Source organism: Neophocaena asiaeorientalis, unplaced genomic scaffold (assembly GCF_003031525.2).
Source record: "Neophocaena asiaeorientalis asiaeorientalis breed wild unplaced genomic scaffold, Neophocaena_asiaeorientalis_V1.1 scaffold254, whole genome shotgun sequence".
Classification (NCBI taxonomy): domain Eukaryota; kingdom Metazoa; phylum Chordata; class Mammalia; order Artiodactyla; family Phocoenidae; genus Neophocaena; species Neophocaena asiaeorientalis.
The window spans coordinates 3,092,904-3,115,698 of NW_020174705.1; the positions used below are offsets into that span (position 1 = coordinate 3,092,904).

Consider the following 22,795-nt stretch of genomic DNA (forward strand, 5'->3'; position numbering starts at 1 on the left):
GGGGGAGGGGAGGAGGGACCAGGGATCCCTATCTGTCTGCTTACCATTGCCATGGGGCCTCAGCAGGGACTCTGGTGTCCTGTCAGGGGGCTGCAGGGTCTGGGAGCCCTGACTGCCCTTCCCAGCCAGCAGGTCCACTAGGGCTTTCACCTGCTCGGCTGGGGAGCCAGCACCATGGCCCTGGCCAGCCTCCCTGCCCGTGTGCACCTCTTGCTTCCTCATGGAGTCTGGGATTGCTGCCAGGAGCTGTGGAGAGAGGGCCTGAATCTGCTTTCTTCTGTCTCCCCATCAGTGGCCTGGGGACAGGTTAAGGAAGCCTCAAGGGATGGGCGGATGGGGACCCACCCTTTTTCCTGCCCTGAACTACGGGTGGCTCTTGATCTGGCCTCCGGGACAGGGTTGGAAGGACTGTTTGTTGCTGGATGGTGACAGTAGTCCCTGCTGCCAGGAGCATTGCTCAGGTGCAGGGGCCCTGGGCTCGAATCTGAGCTCTGTCACTTACTGGCTCTGCAACACTGGACAGGCCACCTGAGTGCTCTGTGCTGTGGTATCCTCATTTGTAACCTGGAAATGGGGATGAGATTGTGAACAGTTCCACTCATGAGAGGGGAAGGATGAAAGAGACCAATCTGGAAAAGCTGCGTGTGGTATGATTCCAATCCTATGGCTTCCTGGAAAAGGCAAAGCTATGGAGACAGTAAAAGGATCAGTGTTCGCCTGGGGTTTGGGGCGAGGAGGGAGGATGAACTGGCAGAGCACAGAGGATTTTTAGGGCACTGAAACTACTCTGTATGATACTGCAGTGGTAGATTCATGTCATTGTACATTTGTCCAAACCCATAGAATGTATGGCACCACGAGTGACTCTAATGTCAGCTCTGGACTCTGGGTGATAGTGACGTGTCAGTGTAAGTCAACCAATTGTAACCAATGTGCCCCTCTGGTTGGGGAAGGGTGCGTGTAGGTGTGCTGGGGGTAGAGGGAAATCTCTATATTTCCCACTTGATTTTTCTGTGAACCTAAAACTGCTCTAAAAACTAACGTCTATTAACTTAAGAAGAAGAAAAAAAAGAAAGAAAGGAGGAGCCAAAAGGGAAGAGAGAGCTGGTTCAGCTACTCAGCTACTTTTCTTTTGTGTTCCTGGGGCCTCTGGGAAGCACAGAGGCTCCTGACCCTCAGGCAGCACTGTTTTCTGCTGGGAACAGTGATGCCGAGGCGCTGAGAGGCAGAGCCCCACCTGCTCACGTTCCTTTCCCTCCCTGGGGACTGGAGTGGATCCTGTTGCCAAGGCTGGCCACCCCCATGTGTCCCTCCGTCAGCTAAGGTGGACACTTGAGGACCCTGAGCCCGCCCCCAGCCGCTCCTCACCTGCAGCAGGCAGGATGTCCAGCCCTAGGCAGCCACTCCAGCAGGGCCCCAGGAACTCAGGGGGCGGGGGTCAGCCATCCTTTGTCCACGGGTCTAGGAGAAAACAGGATGTGGGGCTGGGCAGAGGTCATGCCTGCTGCTTCAGATGGCAGCAGCTCATTGAACAGATCGACCCGCACCCTCCAGCCCTAAAGCTCTCTGGGTCCCAATGTGATTCATTTACGAGGGGGCCACTGAATACAGCCCCCAGGATCCAACACACTCGCTGACCTTGGATTTGAATTGGGCTTCCCAGGCATTTTAACTTGAGATGAACCTTTCTACGTGGAAAATGCTAAAAGACGCTTGGCAACAAGTAAAATAGCATTTTCTAACCATTCAGTTCACGGTGATATTGAAGAGTTAGTGCAATGAATTTGAGGTAGGTGGTGCCCAACTGAGCTGACTAAACTATTCTGGGAACTTCAGAAATAGGCCAGGGTGAGGCCATGCTCCTTACACTTTTTCAGGACCCTTCTGGCTGTTTTATTTTATTTTTCTAAATGTCAAAACCAAGGGGGAAAAAAACTGGATGGGGTGTTGGTTTAAGTCATATTAATGTGCACTGATTAATGGAGGCATTATTGAGGTTTTTCTTTAGATCCTTTGCTAAAACTATATTTTTCCTTATCTAGATCTTGCCAATTTCTTCTTTGTGTCTAAGTATTTTTAAATAGTTCTTGTTGTTATTATGAATTTTGTTGGTGTCAAAGAAGGCAATTTTTGTGTATTTTATCTTGTATCCCACCAACATGTTAAGTAGTCACAGTAGTTCTCATTTTTCAGTTAACTCTCTTCAGGCTTTTGAATTACTGCAATGCGAATAATTTCATCTCTTATTTTGAACAATTTCTCTGCATGGTCCAGCCCCACCGCTGCCCCCAGCAATGTTGAAGGACAGTGGTTGTAACAGCCATCGTTTTCTTACTCCTGACTCTCCCAGGAGTGGTACTAGCCCAAACCATTAGACCTGATGTTTGTGACCGGTTTCTAATTAGTTCTCTTCTCCTCTTGGAAAAGATTCCTTCAATTCCTCCTTTCTTATTGCCATTCAAGTAACATTATATAATCCTTGAAGGCTTACTGTGTTTCAGACATTCTGTTAAGCACTGTACTTACATCATTTCATTTACGCCTTGTAACAACTCTCATTACCATTCCTTCTCGCATTTTATAGATGAGGACACTGAGGCTCAGAGAGTTTAAATGACTTTCTCAAGGATACACGAGTGGGAAGCAGTTGTGTTGGAATAGAAACCAAGGCTTCACTGACAGCAGTACTTGTGCTGTATAATCTACCTGCCTCTTAAGGTATGTTGACACATTTTATAAAAGTTTTAGGCATGTCTGTTAAATGAGCAAATAACTTTTTAGCAATATTGATATAATCGCATGATTTACTTCCAATCATTCATCCAGCTAGCAGATATTTATAGAGGGCTGCTGTGTGTTCCAGGCACTGGTGATGTAAAGGTGAACAATTAGACAAAGTCCTTACCTTGTGAGTGTGGTGGGGGTGGAGGATAATGATAGTAAAGAAGAAAACAAGTGAATAAGCAAGGCAGTTCTGATGGTGATTAGTGCCTGAATAAAATAAACCGTGTGAGTGATGGAGAGGGTCAGGGTCCAGGGGGAGGGGTCCTTTAGTCTCAGTGTCCAGGGAAGGACTCTGTGAGAAAGCTACATATGAGCAGAGATCTGAAAGGTGAGAAGGAGAGAGTCATGCAGAGATCCAGGGGAACAGCAAGTGTAAATACCCTGCGTGTTAGAGCAGGAGGAAAAGGCCAGAGTTGCTGGAATGCAGTGAATGAGCACGTGGGCTCACAAAGAGGGTTGGGAGGCCACCTCAGAGGGGCTTGAGACCTGGTCACGCCCCTAAGGAGTTTGGATGCGTTTGAGTGTGGTGCGAAGCCACTGGAGGGAGCAACGGGACTGATGTATATCAGATCTTTCCTTTACTTTATTCTGTTTTTATTAATTAATTTATTTTGGCTGCGCCGGGTCTTAGTTGCGGCATGTGGGCTTCTTAGTTGAGGCATGCATGCAGGATCTAGTTCCCCAGCCAGAGATCGAACCTAGGCCCCGTGCATTGGGAGCGTGGAGTCCTACCCACTGGACCACCAGGGAAGTCCCTCAGATCTCTCCTTTAAACCGTGAACTACACTGGCACTTCCCTGGCAGTCCAGTGGTTAAGACTCTGTGCTTCCACTGCAAGGAGCACGGGCCTGATCCCTGGTCAGGGAATTTTATGCTGTGTGGCACAGCCAAAAACAAAAAAACAAAACAAAACAAAAACTGTGAGCTATGCTAATAGATTTTCTAACATCAAACCAAACTTGCATTCTTGAATATAATCTTCCATTAGTATTAAGCTATGTATAACAGGGTGGGATAGCACAAAAATAGAAACATAAGTCAATAGAACATAATAAAGGGTCCAGGAACAAATATATGTTTATATTATTTACATATGAAGGAATTTGGTAATATGACAAAAATAACATTTCAAGTCAGTGGTATTGGCCAGCCTATGAAAAAAAATTTTTTTGAACTTTACTTCACATTAAGTGCAAAATTTAACTTCAGTTTGGATTAAATACAAAACCATAAAAGCACAATAAGAAAATACGAGAGAATATTTTAGAATATTCTTTCGGTAAGGGAGGCTTTTTTTTAAGCAAGACATAAAATCCAGGAGTCATAAAGGGGAAGACTAACAGATTTGCCTTAATTGAATATTTCTCAATAATAATAGATGCCACAAATAAAATTGGAGGAAAACCTCAAGCCAAGAGTCAACATTTGCAAATATATGAAAGAGCATTAATATCTTTAATGTATAAGGAACTCTTAAAATCAATAAGAAAGAAATAGAAATGAATAGAAATAGAAACGAATAGAAATAGAAATAGAATGATGGACACAGACAGGTAATTGTGGACCCAGACAGAAATAGAAAAAAGGACATAGATAATTCATAGAAGTATAAGTGACCATGATATTGAAAAGATGCTCAATCCTACTAATGATCAAGAAAAAACAAAACAAGGAGCTATCATAATGACATAACAGGCTGCATTGGTGAGAACGTGGGATTAATAGGAATCTTAGTGCATAGCTGGTGGGAGGGTAAATTAGTATGGTTCTGGATCATAATGTATCATTATCTATTGTCATTAAATATCTTTGATCCAGAAGTTCCACTTCTGGGAATTTATGCTAAAGAAATAATTGGGCAAGTGCACAGAGACGTGACTATAAGGATGATCCTGAAACATTGTTTACAACAACAAGAAATTGAAGGGGAAAAAAACTAAATTTCTATCCAAAGAGAATTGGTAAAATTATTTTGGCACAGTTAAACAGTGGAAACCTATGTGGCCATAAAAAATAATAAGGTCAAACTGGAAATGTCCACAGTGTACTTTTTTGTCTCTTAATGTTATAAAGGTTTTTTTTTTAATTCATTTATTTATTATTTATTTATTTTTGGCTGCGTTGGGTCTTTGTTGCTGCGCATGGGCTTTCTCTAGTTGTGGCGAGCAAGGGCTACTCTTCATTGCGGTGCATGGGCTTCTCTTGTTGTGGAGCACGGGCTCCAGGCATGCGGGCTTCAGTAGTTGTGGCGCACGGGCTCAGTAGCTGTGGCGCACGGGCTTAGTTACTCCGCAGCATGTGGGATCTTCCTGGACCAGGGCTCGAACCCGTGTCTCCTGCATTGGCAGGCGGATTCTTAAGCACTGCACCACCAGGGAAGCCCTGGTATAAAGGTTTTAATCACTTTTCTGAGGTATAATTTTTTTAAAAATGAGAATCCTATATATATATTTTTTTTAATTATTTATTTATTTTATCATTTATTTGGTTGCACCAGGTCTTAGTTGCGGCTGGCAGGTTCCTTAGTTGTGGCATGCGAACTTTTAGTTGCGGCATGCATGTGAGATCTAGTTCCCTGACCAGGGATTGAACCCGGGCTCCCTGCATTGGGAGCATGGAGTCTTAACCACTGTGCCACCAGGGAAGTCCTGAATTATAATTTATATAAAATAAAATGCACGCATTTCAAATAGAGTTATATGAGTTCTGACAAATGTATACACCTCTGTAACATCTACCACAATCAAGTCACTGAACATTTCTTTCTCCCAAAAAGTGATCCCTCATGCCCCTTTGCTGTCTACCCCAACCGCACCCCTCTGGCCCTGAGCCATCCATCTGCTTTTTTCACTATAGTTTTACCTTTTCTAGAATTTCAATGTTTTTTTTTCCACTTTTTAAAAATTGTGGTAAAATTCATATAACATAATTACTATCTTAACCATTTTTAAGTGTACAGGTCAGTGGTATTAAATGTATTCACACTGTTGTGCAACCATCACCACGATCATCCCCTTACCTCTCTTTATCTTGTAAAACTGAAACTCTATACCCATTAAACAACAACTCCCTATGCTCCCCTCCTCCCTAGCCCTGGGCAACCACCCCTGTACTTTCTGTCTTTATGATTTTGATGACTCTAAGTACCTCGTATAAGTAGAATCATACAATATTGGTCTTTTTGCATCTGGCCTCTTTCACTGAGCATAATGTTTTCCGAGTTCATCCATATTGCAACATGTATCAGAATTTTGTTCCCTTTTATGGTTGAATAATATTCCATTGTATGTAGGTACCATATTTTGCTTATCCATTCACCTGTCTGTGAGTACTTGGGCTGCTTTTATGTTTTAGCTTCAGTAAATAATGCTGCTACAAACATGGGTGTACAAAGGTGAACTCTTTAAGACCCCGCTTGCAATTCTTTAGGGTTTATACCCAGAAGTGGAATTGCTGGATCATATGGTAACTATTTTTAATTTTTTGAGGAGCTGCCACACTGTTTTCCAAAGCAGCTTTAACATCTTACTTTCCCACCAACAGTGAGTGCACAGGGTTCCAATTTCTCCACATTCTCACCAGTACTTGCTGTTTTCTGGTTTTTTGATAGCAGCCATCCTAATGGGTGTGAGGTTGTATTTCATTGTAGTCTTGATTTGTGTTTCCCCAATGATTAGTAATGTTGAGCATCTTTTCGTGTGCTTATCGGCCATTTATATGTCTTCTTTGGAGAAATATCTATTCAAATCCTTTGCCCATTTTTCAATCAGGTTGTTTCGGTTTTTTGTTGTTTTTGAGTTTTAGGAGTTCTCTATATATTCTGGATATTAAATCCTTATCAGATACATGATTTGCAAATATTTTCTTCCATCCTGTTTTTTGTACTCTGTGGATAGTGTCTTTTGATGTACAAAATTGTTTAATTTTCATGAAGTCCAATTTGTCTAATTTTTCTTTTGTCACCTGTGCTTTTGGTGTCATATCCAAGAAATAATTGACAAATCCAATGTTGTGAAGCTTTGTCCTCTGTTTTCTTCTAAGAATTTTATTGGTTTAGGTCTTACATTTATCCATTGTGAGTTAATTTTTGTGTATGGTATTAGGTAAGGATCCAACTTTATTCTTTTGTATGTGGATATCCAGTTTTCATAGCACCATTTGTTGAAAAGACTGTCCTTTTCTCATTGAATGGTCATGGCACCCTTGTCAAAAATCATTTTACCACATACATGAGGGTTTATTTCTGGGCTCTCTATTCTGTTCCATTGGTTTACATGTCTGTCTTTATGCTAACACCATACTCTTTTGATTACTGCCACTTTGTGGTAAATTTTGAAATTAAGAAATGTGGGTCCTCGGGGCTTCCCTGGTGGTACAGTGGTTGAGAATCCGCCTGCCGATGCAGGGGACACAGGTTCGTGCCCCGGTCCAGGAAGATCCCACATGCCGTGGAGCAGCTAGGCCCGTGAGCCATGGCTGCTGAGCCTGCATGTCCGGAGCCTGTGCTCCACAACGGGAGAGGCCACAACAGTGAGAGGCCTGCGTACTGAAAAAAAAAAAAAAAAAAAAAGAAGTGTGGGTCCTCTAGTTTTGTTCTTTTTTTTTTAATACGGCAGCTTCTTATTTAGTTTAGTTCTTTTTCAAGATTGTTTTGGCTATTTGAGGTGCCTTGAAATTCCATGTGAATTTTAAGTTGGGTTTTTATATTTCTGCAAAAAAAAATGTCATTGAGATTTTGATAGGGATTGCACTGAGTCTGTAGCTAGCTTTCAGCAGTATTGACATTTTAACATTAAGTCTTCAAGTTCATGAACATGGGATGTGTTTCCATTAATTTATGTCTTCTTTAATTCAGCAGTGTTTTGTAGCTTTCATTGTACAGGTCTTTTACCTCCTTGGTTAAGTTAATTCCTAAGCATTTTATTCTTTTTGATGTTATTGTGAATGGAATCGTTTTTGTGATGTCCTTTTCAGGTTGTTCATTGTTCATGTATAGAAATGAAGGTGAATTTTGTGTGTTGACTTTGTATCCTGCTACTTTGATGAATTCACTTATTAGTTCTAACAATTGTTTTGTGGAACCTTTAGGATTTTCTGCATAAAAAATCGTATCTGCAAACAGATGATTTTACTTCTTCCTTTCCAATTTGGATGACTTTTCTGTGTGGCCTTTTATGGCCACATAATTTTCTGCTGTATAACTTGGCCATAATAATTTTACCAATCTTCTTTGGATAGAAACTTCGTTTTTTCCCCTTCAGTTTCTTTTTCTTACCTAATTGCTCTGGCTAGAACTTCCAGTACTATATTGAATAGAAGTGGTGAAAGCAGGCATCCTTATCTTGTTCCCAATGTTAGAGGAATCACTATCAGTCTTTCATCATTGAGTATGATGTTTGCTGCAGGTTTTTATTATGTGGAGATAGATTCCTTCTATTCCTAGCTTACTGAGTGTTTTGTTTTGTTTTTGTTTTTTGTGGTACACGGGCCTCTCACTGTTGTGGCCCCTCCCGTTGTGGAGCACAGGCCCTGGATGCGCAGGCTCAGCAGCCATGGCTCATGGGCCTAGCCGCTCCGCGGCATGTGGGATCTTCCTGGACCAGGGCACGAACCCGTGTCCCCTGCATCGGCAGGCGGACTCTCAACCACTGCGCCACCAGAGAAGCCCACTGAGTGTTTTTATAATGAAGGGATGTTCAATTTTGTCAAATGCTTTTTCTGTGTCAGTTGAGATGTTCATGTGGGTTTTTTCCTTCCTTTTGTTTATGTGGCATATTACATTGGTTGATTTTCCTATGTCGAACCATCCTTGTATTCCGTGAATAAATTCTATTTGGTTTTTGTTGAAGATTTTTGCATCAGTGCTCATAAAGGATATCTATATTTTTCTTTTCTTATAGTGTCTTTGTTTGGCTCTGGTATCAGGGTAATGCTGGCCTCATAGAATGGGTTGGGAAATGTTCTCTCCTTTTCAACTTTTCAGAAAATTTTGAGGATTGGTATTACTTCTTTAAATGTTTGGTAGAATTTACTAGTGAATATATATATATATATTTTTGGCTGCACCACATGACATGTGGAATCTTAGGTCCTTGACCAGGGATCGAACCCACGCTCCCTGCATTGGAAGCACAGAGTCTTAATCACTGGACTGCCAGAGAAGTCCCTCTTTTCTAGTTTTAGTAATTTAAGTCGTCTCTCTTTTTCCTTAGTCCATCTAGCAAAAGATTTGTCAATTTTATTAATCTTTTTGAAGAACCAGCTTTTGGTATCATGGATTTTTCTCTATCATTTTTCTATTTTATTTTTATTATTTCCTTCCTTATGCTAGTTTTGGGTTTAGTTTGTTCTTTTTTTCTAGTTTCTTAAGTTGTAAAGTTAGGTTGTTGATTTGAGATCTTTCCCATTTTTTAATATAAATACTTATAGCTATCAGTTTCCTCCCTTAGCACCACTTTCACTGTGTCGCATAAGTTTGGCATGTTGTGTTTTCATTTTTATTCATCTCTGAGTATTTTTAAATTTTCCTTGTGAATTCTTCCTTAATACATTAGTGATTTAAAAGTGCGTTGTTTGGGCTTCCCTGGTGGCACAGTGGTTGGGAGCCCGCCTGCCAATGCAGGGGACCTGGGTTTGGGCCCTGGTCTGGGAGGATCCCACGTGCCACGGAGCGACTGGACCTGTGTGCCACAGCTGCTAAGCCTATGCTCTGGGGCCTGTGAGCCATGGCTGCTGAGCCCGCGCGCTGCAATTATTGAAGCCCGAGTGCCTGGAACCTGTGTTCTGTGACAGGAGAGGCCACCGCGGTGAGAGGCCCGTGCACTTCAGCGAAGAGTGGCCCCCGCTTGCCGGAACTGGAGGGAGCCCGCGCTCTGCAGCAAGGACCCAACGCAGCCAAAAATAAATAAAAATAAAATAAATTAAAAAAAATAGTGTGTTGTTTAATTTCTGCAATTTCATGCATTTTCCAGTTTTTCTTCTGTTATTTATTTCTAACTTCATCCCACTGTGGTTAGAGAAGATACTTTGTATAATATCTATATTTAAAAATCTCTAAAGACTTAACTTGTAGCCTAACATATGGTCAGCTCTGTTAAAATCCCATGTGCATTTGAAAAGAATATTCTCTTGTTGGGTAGTGTTTTCTGTATGTGTCTGTTAGATCTAATTGTGTTAAGACTTCTATTTCATTATTTGTCTTCTGTCTGGTTGTTCTGTGCATTATTGTGAGTGGGTTATTAAAGTATCCAACTATTATTGTGGAACTATTTCTCCCTTCAGTCCTGTCAGTTTTTGCTTCATATGTTTTAATGGTCTTTCATTAGGTATATAATGTTTATAATTGTTATATCTTCTTGCTGTTTCAAATCTTTTATTAATATAAAATGTCCTTCTTTGTCTCTTGTAACCTTTTTTGATTTAAAGCCTCTTTTGTCTGATATCAGTATAGCTTCCCCTGCTCTCTTTTGGTTACTATTGTCATGGAATGTAGTTTTTAGGTTTTTTGGGTGGGGCCATGCTGCACGGCTTGTGGGATCTCAGTTCCCCAACTAGGGATTGAACCCGAGCACAGCAGTGAAAGCCCGGAATCCCAACCACTAGGCAACCAGGGAACTCCCCATGGAATATCTTTTTTTGTCCTTTCATCTTCAACCTATTTGTGTCTTTGGATCTAAAGTTAGTCTCTCATAGACATCCTGTAGTTGGATCACAATGTTTTCTCCATTCTGCCAATCTCTGTCTTTTGATTAGAGAGTTTAACCCATTTACGTTTAAAGTAATTGCTGATAAGAAGGGCCTTACTTCTGTCATTGTGCTATTTGTTTTTATTCTGCCTTATTACTTCCCCCCTCATTTCTTGCATTACCGTCTTCTTTTGTATTTAGTTGATTTTTTGTACTGAAATGTTAAAATTCCTTTTTCATTTCCTTTTGTGTATATATTTTAGTTATTTTCTTTGTGGTTACCATGGGTTACATTTAATATCCTAAAGTTATAATACTCTAATTTAAATTTATACCAGCTTAACTTCAATAACAAACAAAAACTTTGCTCCTTTACAGCTCTGTCCCCACCCCTTTTGGTTGTTGATGTCACAGTATTACACCTTTATACATTGTGTGCCCCCCAGACATAAACTAATAATTTAAAAAAATTCTTTAGTCTCTTATTATGTAGAAAACAAAATTTGAAGTTACAAACGAAAGATATAGTAATACTAGCTTGTACACTAATAATTGGTTTTTTTCTTTAAATATAATAGTATCTTAAATCATGTAGAAAACAAAAAGTGCAGTTATAAACCATTGTTACTAGCGTTTATAATTGCCCATGTGTTGACTTTTGTTGAGATCTTTATTTCTCCATATGACTTTGAGTTACTACTGTCTAGTGCTCAGGACTCCCCTGAGCATTTCTTGCAGGGAGGGTCATGGTCATGAACTCCCTCAGCTTTTGTTTATCCTGGAATGTCTTAATTTCTCCCTTAATTTTTTAAAAATAAATTTATTAATTTTATTATTTTATTTTATTTATTGTTTCTGACTGCATTGGGTCTTCGTTGCTGTGCGTGGGCTTTTCTCTTGTTGCGGCGAGTGGGGGCTACTCTTCTTTGCGGTTTGCAGGCTTCTCATTGTGGTGGCTTCTCTTGTTGAGGAGCATGAGCTCTAGGTGCACGGGCTTCAGTAGTTGTGGCATGTGGGCTCAGTAGTTGTGGCTCACGGGCCTAGCTGCTCCGCGGCATGTGGGATCTTCCTGGACCAGGGATCAAACCCGTGTCCCCTGCACTGGCAGGTGGATTCTCAACCACTGTGCTACCAGGGAAGCCCCTCCCTTAATTTTGAAGGACAGTTTTGCTGGATATAAGACTCTTGGTTGATAGGTTTTTTTCTTTGAGCAATTTGAATATGTCAGCCTACTCTTTTCTGGCCTCCAAAGTTTCTGATGAGAAGTCTGTTGATAATCTTATTGAGGATCCCTTGTGTGTGATGATTTTCTTCCTCTCTTGCTGATTTCAAGATTGTCTTTGTTTTTTGAAGGTTTGATTATAATGTGTCTTGGTGTGGGTCTTTTTGAACTAATCTTACTTGGAGTTTGTTGAGCTTCCTGTATGGTTTACAATGTATTAAAAAAATTTTTTTTTAATTAATTAATTTTATTTATTTTTGGCTGCATTGCGTCTTCGTTGCTGCGAGTGGGCTTTCTCTAGTTGCGGTGAGCGGGGGCTACTCTTCGTTGCAATGCACAGGCTTCTTATTACGGTGGCTTCTCTTGTTGCAGAGCCCGGGCTCTAGGCGTGCAGGCTTCAGTAGTTGTGGCACGTGGGCTCAGTAGTTGCAGCATGCAGGCAGGAATGTCTTAATTTCTCCCTTAATTTTTTAAAAATAAATTTATTAATTTTATTATTTTATTTTATTTATTGTTTCTGACTGCATTGGGTCTTCGTTGCTGTGCGTGGGCTTTTCTCTTGTTGCGGCGAGTGGGGGCTACTCTTCTTTGCGGTTTGCAGACTTCTCATTGTGGTGGCTTCTCTTGTTGAGGAGCATGAGCTCTAGGGGCACGGGCTTCAGTAGTTGTGGCATGTGGGCTCAGTAGTTGTGGCTCACGGGCCTAGCTGCTCCGCGGCATGTGGGATCTTCCTGGACCAGGGATCAAACCCGTGTCCCCTGCACTGGCAGGTGGATTCTCAACCACTGTGCTACCAGGGAAGCCCCTCCCTTAATTATTTTGTTGAGATCTTTATTTCTCCATATGACTTTGAGTTACTACTGTCTAGTGCTCAGGACTCCCCTGAGCATTTCTTGCAGGGAGGGTCATGGTCATGAACTCCCTCAGCTTTTGTTTATCCTGGAATGTCTTAATTTCTCCCTTAATTTTTTAAAAATAAATTTATTAATTTTATTATTTTATTTTATTTATTGTTTCTGACTGCATTGGGTCTTCGTTGCTGTGCGTGGGCTTTTCTCTTGTTGCGGCGAGTGGGGGCTACTCTTCTTTGCGGTTTGCAGGCTTCTCATTGTGGTGGCTTCTCTTGTTGAGGAGCATGAGCTCTAGGTGCACGGGCTTCAGTAGTTGTGGCATGTGGGCTCAGTAGTTGTGGCTCACGGGCCTAGCTGCTCCGCGGCATGTGGGATCTTCCTGGACCAGGGATCAAACCCGTGTCCCCTGCACTGGCAGGTGGATTCTCAACCACTGTGCTACCAGGGAAGCCCCTCCCTTAATTTTGAAGGACAGTTTTGCTGGATATAAGACTCTTGGTTGATAGGTTTTTTTCTTTGAGCAATTTGAATATGTCAGCCTACTCTTTTCTGGCCTCCAAAGTTTCTGATGAGAAGTCTGTTGATAATCTTATTGAGGATCCCTTGTGTGTGATGATTTTCTTCCTCTCTTGCTGATTTCAAGATTGTCTTTGTTTTTTGAAGGTTTGATTATAATGTGTCTTGGTGTGGGTCTTTTTGAACTAATCTTACTTGGAGTTTGTTGAGCTTCCTGTATGGTTTACAATGTATTAAAAAAATTTTTTTTTAATTAATTAATTTTATTTATTTTTGGCTGCATTGCGTCTTCGTTGCTGCGAGTGGGCTTTCTCTAGTTGCGGTGAGCGGGGGCTACTCTTCGTTGCAATGCACAGGCTTCTTATTACGGTGGCTTCTCTTGTTGCAGAGCCCGGGCTCTAGGCGTGCAGGCTTCAGTAGTTGTGGCACGTGGGCTCAGTAGTTGCAGCATGCAGGCTCAGTAGTTGTGTCTCGCGGGCTCTAGAGTGCAGGCTCAGTAGTTGTGGTGCATGGGCTTAGTTGCTCTGCAGCATGTGGGATCTTCCCAGACCAGGGCTCGAACCCATGTCCTCTGCATTGGCAGGTGGATTCTTAACCACTACGCCACCAGGGAAGCCCTACAATGTATTTTTATGTGGGGAAAAAACTCAATGTGCAGAGGAGAATTATGATGGTATACCTTTATGTTTTAAAAAGAAAATAGGATACTGTTTTTGTCGGGCTAGAGATTAGCTGGAAATATTTGACAGTGGGATTAAGGAATTATTTCTTATTTTGTGAATTTTGATTGCTTAGATTTTGCTAACTAATGTGTATTGCTTCCCCTCATTTAAATAGATTGCTTATAGAATTATAAAAGTAAAACATTAAAATCATTTAAATAATACAAAAGTAAGTAAAGTATATACCTCACTTCCACTCCCCAGGGGTGACCTCTTCTAGTTGATGGTTTTGTTTTTTTTTTTAAGTAGGTGCTAGTGCAATAGGGCAAATAAAAGAAATAAAAGACATCAAGATTGGAAAAGGAAAGAATAAAACTGTCACTATTCACAGCTGACATGACTGTATACTTTGAAAATCCAAAAGAATCTACAATAGAACTATTAGAACTAATACATGAACTTAACAAGGTTTCTGGACACAAGATCAATACACAAAAAGATCAGTTATATTTCTACGTACTAGCAACACTCAAGTCAAAAGTAAAAATTTTAAATACCATTTAAAAACTCAAATATATAAGAATAAATCTAGGGACTTCCCTGGTGGTCCAGTGGCTAAGACTCCACGCTCCCAATGCAGGGGGCCTGGGTTTGATCCCTGGTCAGGGAACTAGATCCCACGTGCTGCAACTAAGAGTTCATATGCCGCAAATAAAGATCCCACGTGCTGCAACAAAGATCCTGCGTGCTGCACCTACGACCCAGCATAGCCAAATAAATAAATAAATATTAAAAAAAGAATAAATCTAGCAAAAAAATTTGCATGACCTCCACATTGAAAACTATGAAACAATACTAAGAGAAATTAAAGAAGACCTAAAGTAGGGATTTGCCATATTCATGGATTGAAAGACTCAGTATTATTAAGATGATCTATAGATTGACATACCAATCAAAATCCCAGCAGGCTTTTTGGGGCGGGTGGGGAGGGTGGAAATTGGTAAGCTGATTCTAAAACATAAACAAAAGACCCTGAAATAGACAAAATAATCTTGAAGAAGAAGAACAAAGCCTGAGGACTTACACTACACAATATCAAGACTTAGTATAGAGCTATAGGTATTGGTACAAGGGCAGACAAATAGACCAGTGCACTAGAATAGAGGGTCCAGAAACAGACCCCCACATATATGGGCACCTGATTTATAACAAGGCCTCCACTGCAATTCAGTGGGCATTAAATTGTGCTGGCTAATGGGATATTCATATGGGAAAAGTGAACCCTGACCTCTACCTCACACCGTACACAAAACATTAATTCAAGCTGGATCATAGATCTATCTAAATGTGAATGCTAACACAGTCAAGCCTTAGAAAAAATACAGGATAAAATATCTTTTTAGGGCTTCCCTGGTGGCACAGTGATTGAGAGTCCGCCTGCTGATGCAGGGGACACGGGTTCGTGCCCCGGTCCGGGAAGATCCCACATGCCACAGAGTGGCTGGGCCCGTGAGCCATGGCCGCTGGGCCTGCGCGTCCAGAGCCTGTGCTCCGCAACAGGAGAGGCCACAACAGTGAGAGGCCCACATACCGCAAAAAAAATATATATATATATATATCTTTTTGAACTTGGTCTACATAAAGATTAAACAGAACACAAAAAGCACTAACCATGAAAGAAAAGAACAATATATTGAGATTCATTAAAATTAGGAATATCTGTTCATTAGAAGACAGCATTAAAAGGTGAAAAAGCAAACCATTGACTAGGAGACAACATCCCCAGCACATTAATCAATCAGTAAGAAACAGACACCTGATGATAAACTGAGCCAAAACTTGAAAGAATGTCACTGCAGAGAATATCATTAGTAATCAGAAAATGAAAATTAAGATCACTCTGGAAAAATGTTTGGTAATGATAAGACTAAATATGCATATTTCTGTGACCCAGTAATTTCCCTCCTGGGTATATACCCAACAGAAACGAGTGTTTATGTCCACCAAAACCCAGATCAGAATATTTATAGCAGCTTTATTCATAAACTCCAGAAGAGTGGAAACAACCAATGTCCATCAACAAAAGATTGAGATTCTTTTTGGAATGTTCATACAATCAAATCCTAAATTATAAAGAAACAGAATAAGCTACTGATATCCTCAACACTATGGCTGACTCTCGCAGACATTGTGAGTGAAAGAAGTCTGATGCAAAAGAGACACACTCTTGTGATTCCAGTTGTAGGAAGTTTAAAGTCAGGCCAAACCAATCTGAAAAGATAGAAGTCAAAGTAGTAGTTACAACTTGGAGGCGGTTCTGACTGGATGGGGCATGAGGGAGCCTTCTAGGGTGCTGTAAACTTCTATCTACTAATCTGGATGGTGTACACACAGGCGTACACATATGTAAAAATCCATTGAGCTCACTTTACTATCTACGTTATACCTCAATTTAGAGAACGTTATGCTAGCAACTATCTAAAAGTTCAAATGTATGTAAACCAAAATGAAGCACTGTTACTGCAGCCTCTTAGTGCATGAGCTGGGACACTCAGGCCTCTGTCCTGCTCTCAGGGCGATGTCAGGGTGTGGCCCAGGGCTGGACACAGCCTCCTGCATTGGATGTCCAGGTACACCCACCAAGTAACAGACTATGCTTTGGTGGGGGTGGGGTGGTGGCCAGGAGTACGCAGGACCATGTTGAAGAAGGGCCGGGCTCAGTGCCTCTCAGCTCTGGCAGGACATTGTCTGGAGCACTAAATATTTTTTTAATTTAAAATTTTTATTGTGGTAAAGTATACCTAACATAAAATTTACTATTTTAACTATTTTTTAAGCATTCAATTCAGTGACATTAAGTACATTTATAATGTTGTACAACCATCACCACCATCCACCTCTAGAACTTTTTCATCCTCCCAAATGGAAACTCTGTACTTATTAAGCACTGACTCCCCAGCCCCTGGTAACCACTTTCTGTTTATATGTATCTGACAACTCTAGGTACCTCATGTAAGTGGGATCACACAGTATTTGTCCCTTTGCATCTGGCCTCTTTGAAGATAATGTTTTCCAGGCTCATCCAAGTTGTAACAGGTACTAGAATTTCATTCCTTTTTAAGGCTAAATCATATTCCAGTTTATGGATGGACCACATTTTGTTTATTCATCCATTCGTCAATAGATATTATACTTAGGTTGTTTCCACCTTTTGGCTCTTGTGAATAATGCTGCTGTGAACGTGGGAGTACAAATAGCAGTTCAAGGCCCTGCTTTCAACTCTTTTGGGTGTATACCCAGAAGTGGAATTGCTGGATTTTATGGTCATTCTATGGAGCGCTATTTTAAAAAAGCCACTGCTTAGCCCAACTGCGCAGAGATTTCACTGGTCTGGGGTAGAGCCCCTACATGGATGCATTTTAAAGCTACCCAGGTGATTCTAATGAGCAGCCAGAGTTGAGAACCACTGGGCCAGAGAGAGGCTAGGAAAGTGACAAAGAAGCGACTGCAGAAGGCGAGAGTGAGCAGGAGGAAGAGGCCGGCCTGTGTGTGCCTGGGAAGGTGGGAGGGCGAGCTCCTTGCCTCTGGGTCCCAGCAGCCACTCAGCAGTGGGGCCAACATTCCCTCCTGATCAGACACCCATCTTTCTTGCCCCACTGACCTCGCCTAGGGTTGCCAGATTTAGCAAATTAAGATACAGGACAGCCAGTGAAATTTGAATTTCAGACAAACAACAAATAATTCTTTTAGTATATCTTATGTACTACTTGGGACATACTTATACTTAAGAAAAACAAAACTCATTCTTTATCTGAGATTAAATATTAACAGGGTGTTCTGTTATCTGGCACCCCTACTCAGGCCCCACTCAGATAAGAGCCCCCCCCAGCCTGGCCTTCACCTTTGGACACCTTGTCGCAACAAGAACAGAAGAGGAGACCCCAGCAGTTGGCCCAGGAGCCACACCATTCCCATGACCTCCCAGGGCCAGCAGCGGCTGAGGGTGGCTACCTGGCCACCTGTGTGGACAGCCCTGCTTACAGCCCCAGATGCCACCCTCACAGGGTGGAACCTACCACAGACTTCTGAGCAGGGTGACATCCGGTGGCCACACATGCCACCAGGGACAGCCAGGTAGACCCTGCCCAGTGTAGACAGTCTCCGGTGAGCAGCAGGAGGCCTGAGAGCCCAGCTTAAAGTGAAGAAGACTGAGGGCGGGTGGGCCTTAGATCGCCTTGGGGGCTTTTAGGGCCAGAGGGCGGTCAGTCTGCAGAGGGTCTGTGCTGTAGCGGGCAGGGCAAGGCCAGACACAGGGCCGGGGTTCCACGGCCACCTCCCTGGAGTAGGGCTTCCCTGCTCCCATGCATCCTCCAGTGCTTCATCCATGGGGCAGGACACAGCTAAGGGCCTGCGTGCCCTTGTGCTGGAATCACTCAGACCCTGTCCCTCAGGCTCCACAGCTGGGCTTCTGTCTCATCCCTGAGGCCCAGGCCCCAATTTCCTCATTGTCTCTGCCAACGAGGCCCGGCTTGTCCTATACTTTCCTTCCAGGGGCCCCAGTCCCGTCTGCCAGACCTGTGTGAGAGCAGCCGGCCTCTGCTCTGCCCACCTGCACTTGGTGACTGTGGGGCCTGCGGTGCTGCCCTCCCTCCTGGGCTGCCCATGTCCCAGGCCACAGCTTCTCGGATGTTCCTGTCTCCTGCCCCCCAGGGCCCGAGACTTCAGTTCTCAGCCCTCTTAGGTGGCCCCCCTGACCATGACCGCTGACCACCTGAGACCAAACAGCCTTTCCCAGAGGCAGGAAGCAGTACCTCACCGCGAGACACAGCTCTCCTAACTTCACTGCCCTGGAACCCTCTTGGGGACCGGGACAGGCTCAACCCTGGGGATCCTGGCACCCCTGGGACAGAGGAGGAGGTGCCCAGCCTGCACCCCAACCTGGGAGCCAGCTGCAGGTTTCCCTGTAATGGCCAAGGGTGAGCCCTAGGGCTCAGGGAAAGCATGTGCGTCCTTTGAGGGGACAGGGAAAAACCCTGGGACCCAGGAGCCTGGCCACAGGGGAGGGCCCTATGACCAATAGCCACCCTGGACCAGCTCTATGGCGCCTCTTCTGAGAAAGCCTCTGATTACCGTCCCTCTCAGAATGATGAACCTCACCTCCATCCGAGGGTGCAGCTGGGAGAGGACCCTGGGGACTGCTCACCCAACATGAGGGTGACATTTATGGAGCAGGCACTGGGTGATAGACCCAACCCCACCTGCACCACCTCCCTTGGTCCTCAGGACCCTGGGCAGGTCTGGTATTGTCCCCTCCATCTTAAGGGAGGAAAGGGGATGCTAGGATGGTGCCCAGGTCTGCTGATTCCAAGTTTAACCACTGGGCTGCACTGCTCAACCTCACCTCTGCCTGCCTGCAGCACTTTCTAGCTACTTCCTGCTCCTCCTGTCCCATCATTGGTACCTGGGGTGCTGGGCTTTGTCGCCTTGGCCCATCGTGGGCTGTCCTTAGGCACCTGTTTGCTTATTTCACACCATTATCTAGTCCTTCCCAGCAGCTCCTGGCACCCATGGGGACACCTTCCTGGAGTTGCCCCAGCCACCACTCCACAGAGTGGCTCAGGCCTTCAAAGTCATGGTCCTTTCTGCCAGCTGTCTCCTCTTTCTCCCCCATCCTACACTGAGACAGTCTGGACTCGACTTACCTCCCGGGCCTCATTGCTCCAGGGATGCCAATGCTGGGGGGCCGAGGGTGTCCATCCCAGTGCTCCTGGGCTCAGCCCTGCTCCAGTGGACAGAGGCAGCTGGGTGGGTGTGAGGATGTCCTGGGAATCTCTGTGGCTGGTCAGCTGGTCCCCGAGCCGTCAGGATCTGTCCAGGGCAGGAGTGAAGCCCTGTCTGGAGGGATCAGGAGGTGATTACCGTGCAGAGCAGCAGGGCCGCGGCCTGCCAGCTCCCGCACTCCCCCGAGCCCATCGGCTGTCATGGCAGCCGGGGCTCCTCACCTCTTCCTGTGCCGGGCTCCACCTCAACCCTCCTTCCTGTCTGATTTCAAAAGCCAACAGCCTTACAGACAAATCAGTGAGCTGTAGCTGCCTCGGGCCAGCTCTCTGGCTTTGTCACCACCCTGTAAGTCAGAGGCAAGGGTGATGCCAGGGTCTTGTTTTAAGGACTGAGTGCCCCTGCAGACCTGATGCTCAGGGGAAAGTGGTCCAACCAAGGCCACAAAGGAAAACAGACTCACCATCAGCAGACCTTTGCTTTTTTGGGGGTGGTAGGGAAACCAGGCAAGCGTGGGGGCATTCAGTGACTTCCTCAAGGCCACACAGCAGGCAGCTGACCTCGCTGGGGCTGGAACTGCGTCCTGCCACTCTAGGCTGGCATGCTCTGATACGGTGTGTGGCCCTCCTCACCCCTTCTTCTAACCGCCCTTGCTTTCCTCCTCTCTAGCACCCAACAGGCACCTTTGCCCCAGCTCTACTCCACAGTGTCTTCCCGACTCAAGGGCCCCCGAGGCAGGTCAGGTGCACCTGAAACAGCAGAATGTGGCAGTTCACTCGGGCCCCTGGAGGTGGACCTCAGCACGTGCGCTGCATTGATGGGGAAGGACACAGCCCAGAGTGAACAACATGAGAAAAGTTACAATAGAGGAAAAATACAGGACAGACTCTGGTGACAGGGAGCAAACCACCTCATGTGAAGCCACTGAGAGAAGCAGATGACGAGGTGGGAGCAAAGTGATGGGCCCTCAGATTTTCTCAGTGAGCAGGTGGGAGCCAGCAATGGTTGTAGAGCAGGAGAGTAGTAGGTTCAAGTGCATGTAGCAGCTTGTGTGTGAGGGGAGTTGGGAGGGGGCGGGGCATGTGCTTGTATTAGCCTGTCCTCAAGAGCTGCGTGGGTGATGGAGGGGAGAGTACCAAGGCGGCAGATCAGAAGTGCTTCATAGAATGCCATGCTCCCATTCCCCCCTCACTCCCTCTGTCCCTTCCGTCAGCGCTCACCAGGTGCTGGGGGGACACAGGGTGGCTACCCTGGAGAAGCCTGCCGAGGCTTCAGGCAGGCAGAGTGCAGACTGGCGGCTGCAGCCCTGGCCAGAGGTGCAGCGAAGGCATTTGAGAGCAGGCCGCCCACAGGATGTTGGAAACCACAAGGGCCAGGTGGGTATCTGTCACACGACAGAGGCCAGGAGGCCCCTCTGCTCCTCCCTCCACGGCTCAGGGTCGATGGATCCTGAGCACAAAAGGAAACAGCATCCTCTGTGGGGAATCTCAGGGCACCCCTGAGTCAGCACTGCCCCTCACCTTTCCTCCCCACCTAGAAGGGATGTCCCATGGCTGGGTAGGGCTGGGCCCCAGGCTCCCTCTGCTGGCTCCTCTAAGAAGTTCGGGGCCTTCTCCTGACTCTCCTGGGGGTTTTCATACGTTTGGGGTGAGGTCGTCTGTGCTCGTTCTCACTCTGGGGCTTTCTATTCACCCCAGAGTTGTGGTCAGCTGGGCAGGCCCTTCCCAGCTCAGCGAAAACCTGAGGCTTCCTGCCTACATGGGCCTCTCTGGGGTTGTGCAGGCTGCAAGGCCCCCTTGCTGGGGCCCTGCTCAAGCTGGGCTGTGGCTGTCCTTTGATTGCCTTGAGTGACCATGTCCAGGCCGAGGCCAAGCCACAGGAAGCGGGACCGGCCCAGGAGGTCACATCACAGTGAAGCGCGGGTGTCTCTTCGTTTTCGCTGATGGGTGAATGTTCCGCTGCCCTGGAGCTCAGCGCATGTTCTTCCTATGCTGAGTCCCTGTGGCGACTGGCAGAGCTTCTGCACAGGAACGCCTGTGCCTGCTGCCCACCACGAGGCCATGGCCACTGGCTCCTCCAGGCTCCCTGTGGGTGCTGGGAGAAGGCAGCTCATCATCGGCTCCTTTTCAACCAGTTAGCTGGACCTAATTCTCTAGTTCCTGAGTCAGGTTTAAACCTTCTGTAAAGGTCATGCTTTCCCGGGTGCCGCCTTCTCTGGCTGTGGTGGTTTCTTTTCTTAGTGGCTGGTTTAAACCTCTTTCCTTGCTTTTGCACTGGCCGAGCCATGGCCAGGCCAACTGCTGACCCCTGCTGGCCTCCGGGGACACGCTGCACAGACCTGACGGGCCAAGGTCTTCAGTCCCCAGGCCCACCTTCCCTCCCTTTACCTGCTGGTGGCTTTTTATCAACTTTAACCCCTCCCCCAAAACCTCCTTTTCCACCTGGAGTTGGTAGCGTTCTCCGAGTCAGGACACTGTCCGAGGAGTGAGGCTCCCAGGCCTCCCCCCAGGGAGTGCACCCGAAGCTGCATGGTCTCCCCTGCGAGCCAGTGAGCAGGGTAAGGACCCTGGGTCGGCTCCCTCCTTCCTAACTCCACTTCATTTCCCTGACACAGCCCATACTTGGGAGGGGGCATCAAGCCCTTCATACAAGAAATGCATGGTAGCTTCTAGAACAGGCCAGGCTCCATCTTCAGTCTGATCAAAGCGGTGTGATCTGAGCCGAGGCTTCCCTCTAGCTGTCTGCCCTTGGGCAGCAGACACGGGGAAGGCTGGGTCCCCTCCGCCTGGTCACAAATCAGGAAACACAGTATGTGTTCAAGAAGCCCCATTTCGCCTCCCTGAATGCTGCACACCGCTGAGGCCCAGTTCACAAACCCCCTCTTCCAGGAAGCTGTCCCTTTGGGCCATCTGAGCACTGACCCTCGCAGCTGGCACAGAGGAGAGGCCAGTCTGTCTCCTCCACTAGATGACCGGAAGTGCCGGCCTGTTCCCTTTTCTCCACAGGGCCCAGCACACAGGCCAGAGCAGGCTTCATAAACTCATCCTGTCAAATTGCAGATTCTGACTCAGTGGGTATGGGCGGCCCAAGCCTGCATGTAACCAACCCCGGGGCAATGCTGCTGGGCCTCGGCCTCTCCTGGATCATCGAGGGTGGGAGCTCAGCGCCTGCTGAGGGCTCTTAACTGTAGGCGTGCGGGGTTTGGGGTGGGGGCGCAAACGTGTAGATGAATGAGTACCTAAGAACCAGAGGAATGAGCAGCAGCAGGCCTGCGCTCCGCCTTGAGATGGAGAACAG

General features: G+C 45.5%; 1 protein-coding gene across 7 annotated transcripts in view; it reads right to left on the reverse strand.

Annotated features, from left to right (window-relative positions):
* NLRC3 (NLR family CARD domain containing 3) overlaps positions 1-19,706 on the reverse strand; it is a 38,266-nt gene extending 18,560 nt beyond the window's left edge. For 4 of the 7 annotated variants that reach the window (XM_024759684.1, XM_024759685.1, XM_024759680.1 and 1 more), the window contains exons 1-4: positions 19,423-19,706; positions 1,369-1,461; positions 503-564; positions 45-246 (exon numbers count right to left, since the gene is read on the reverse strand). In XM_024759684.1, the coding sequence (XP_024615452.1) occupies positions 45-222 (178 nt within the window). In that variant the 5' untranslated portion in view covers positions 223-246; positions 503-564; positions 1,369-1,461; positions 19,423-19,706. The other 3 variants (XM_024759682.1, XM_024759686.1, XM_024759683.1) reach the window with 3 other exon arrangements.
* Positions 19,707-22,795: the final 3,089 nt, after the last annotated feature.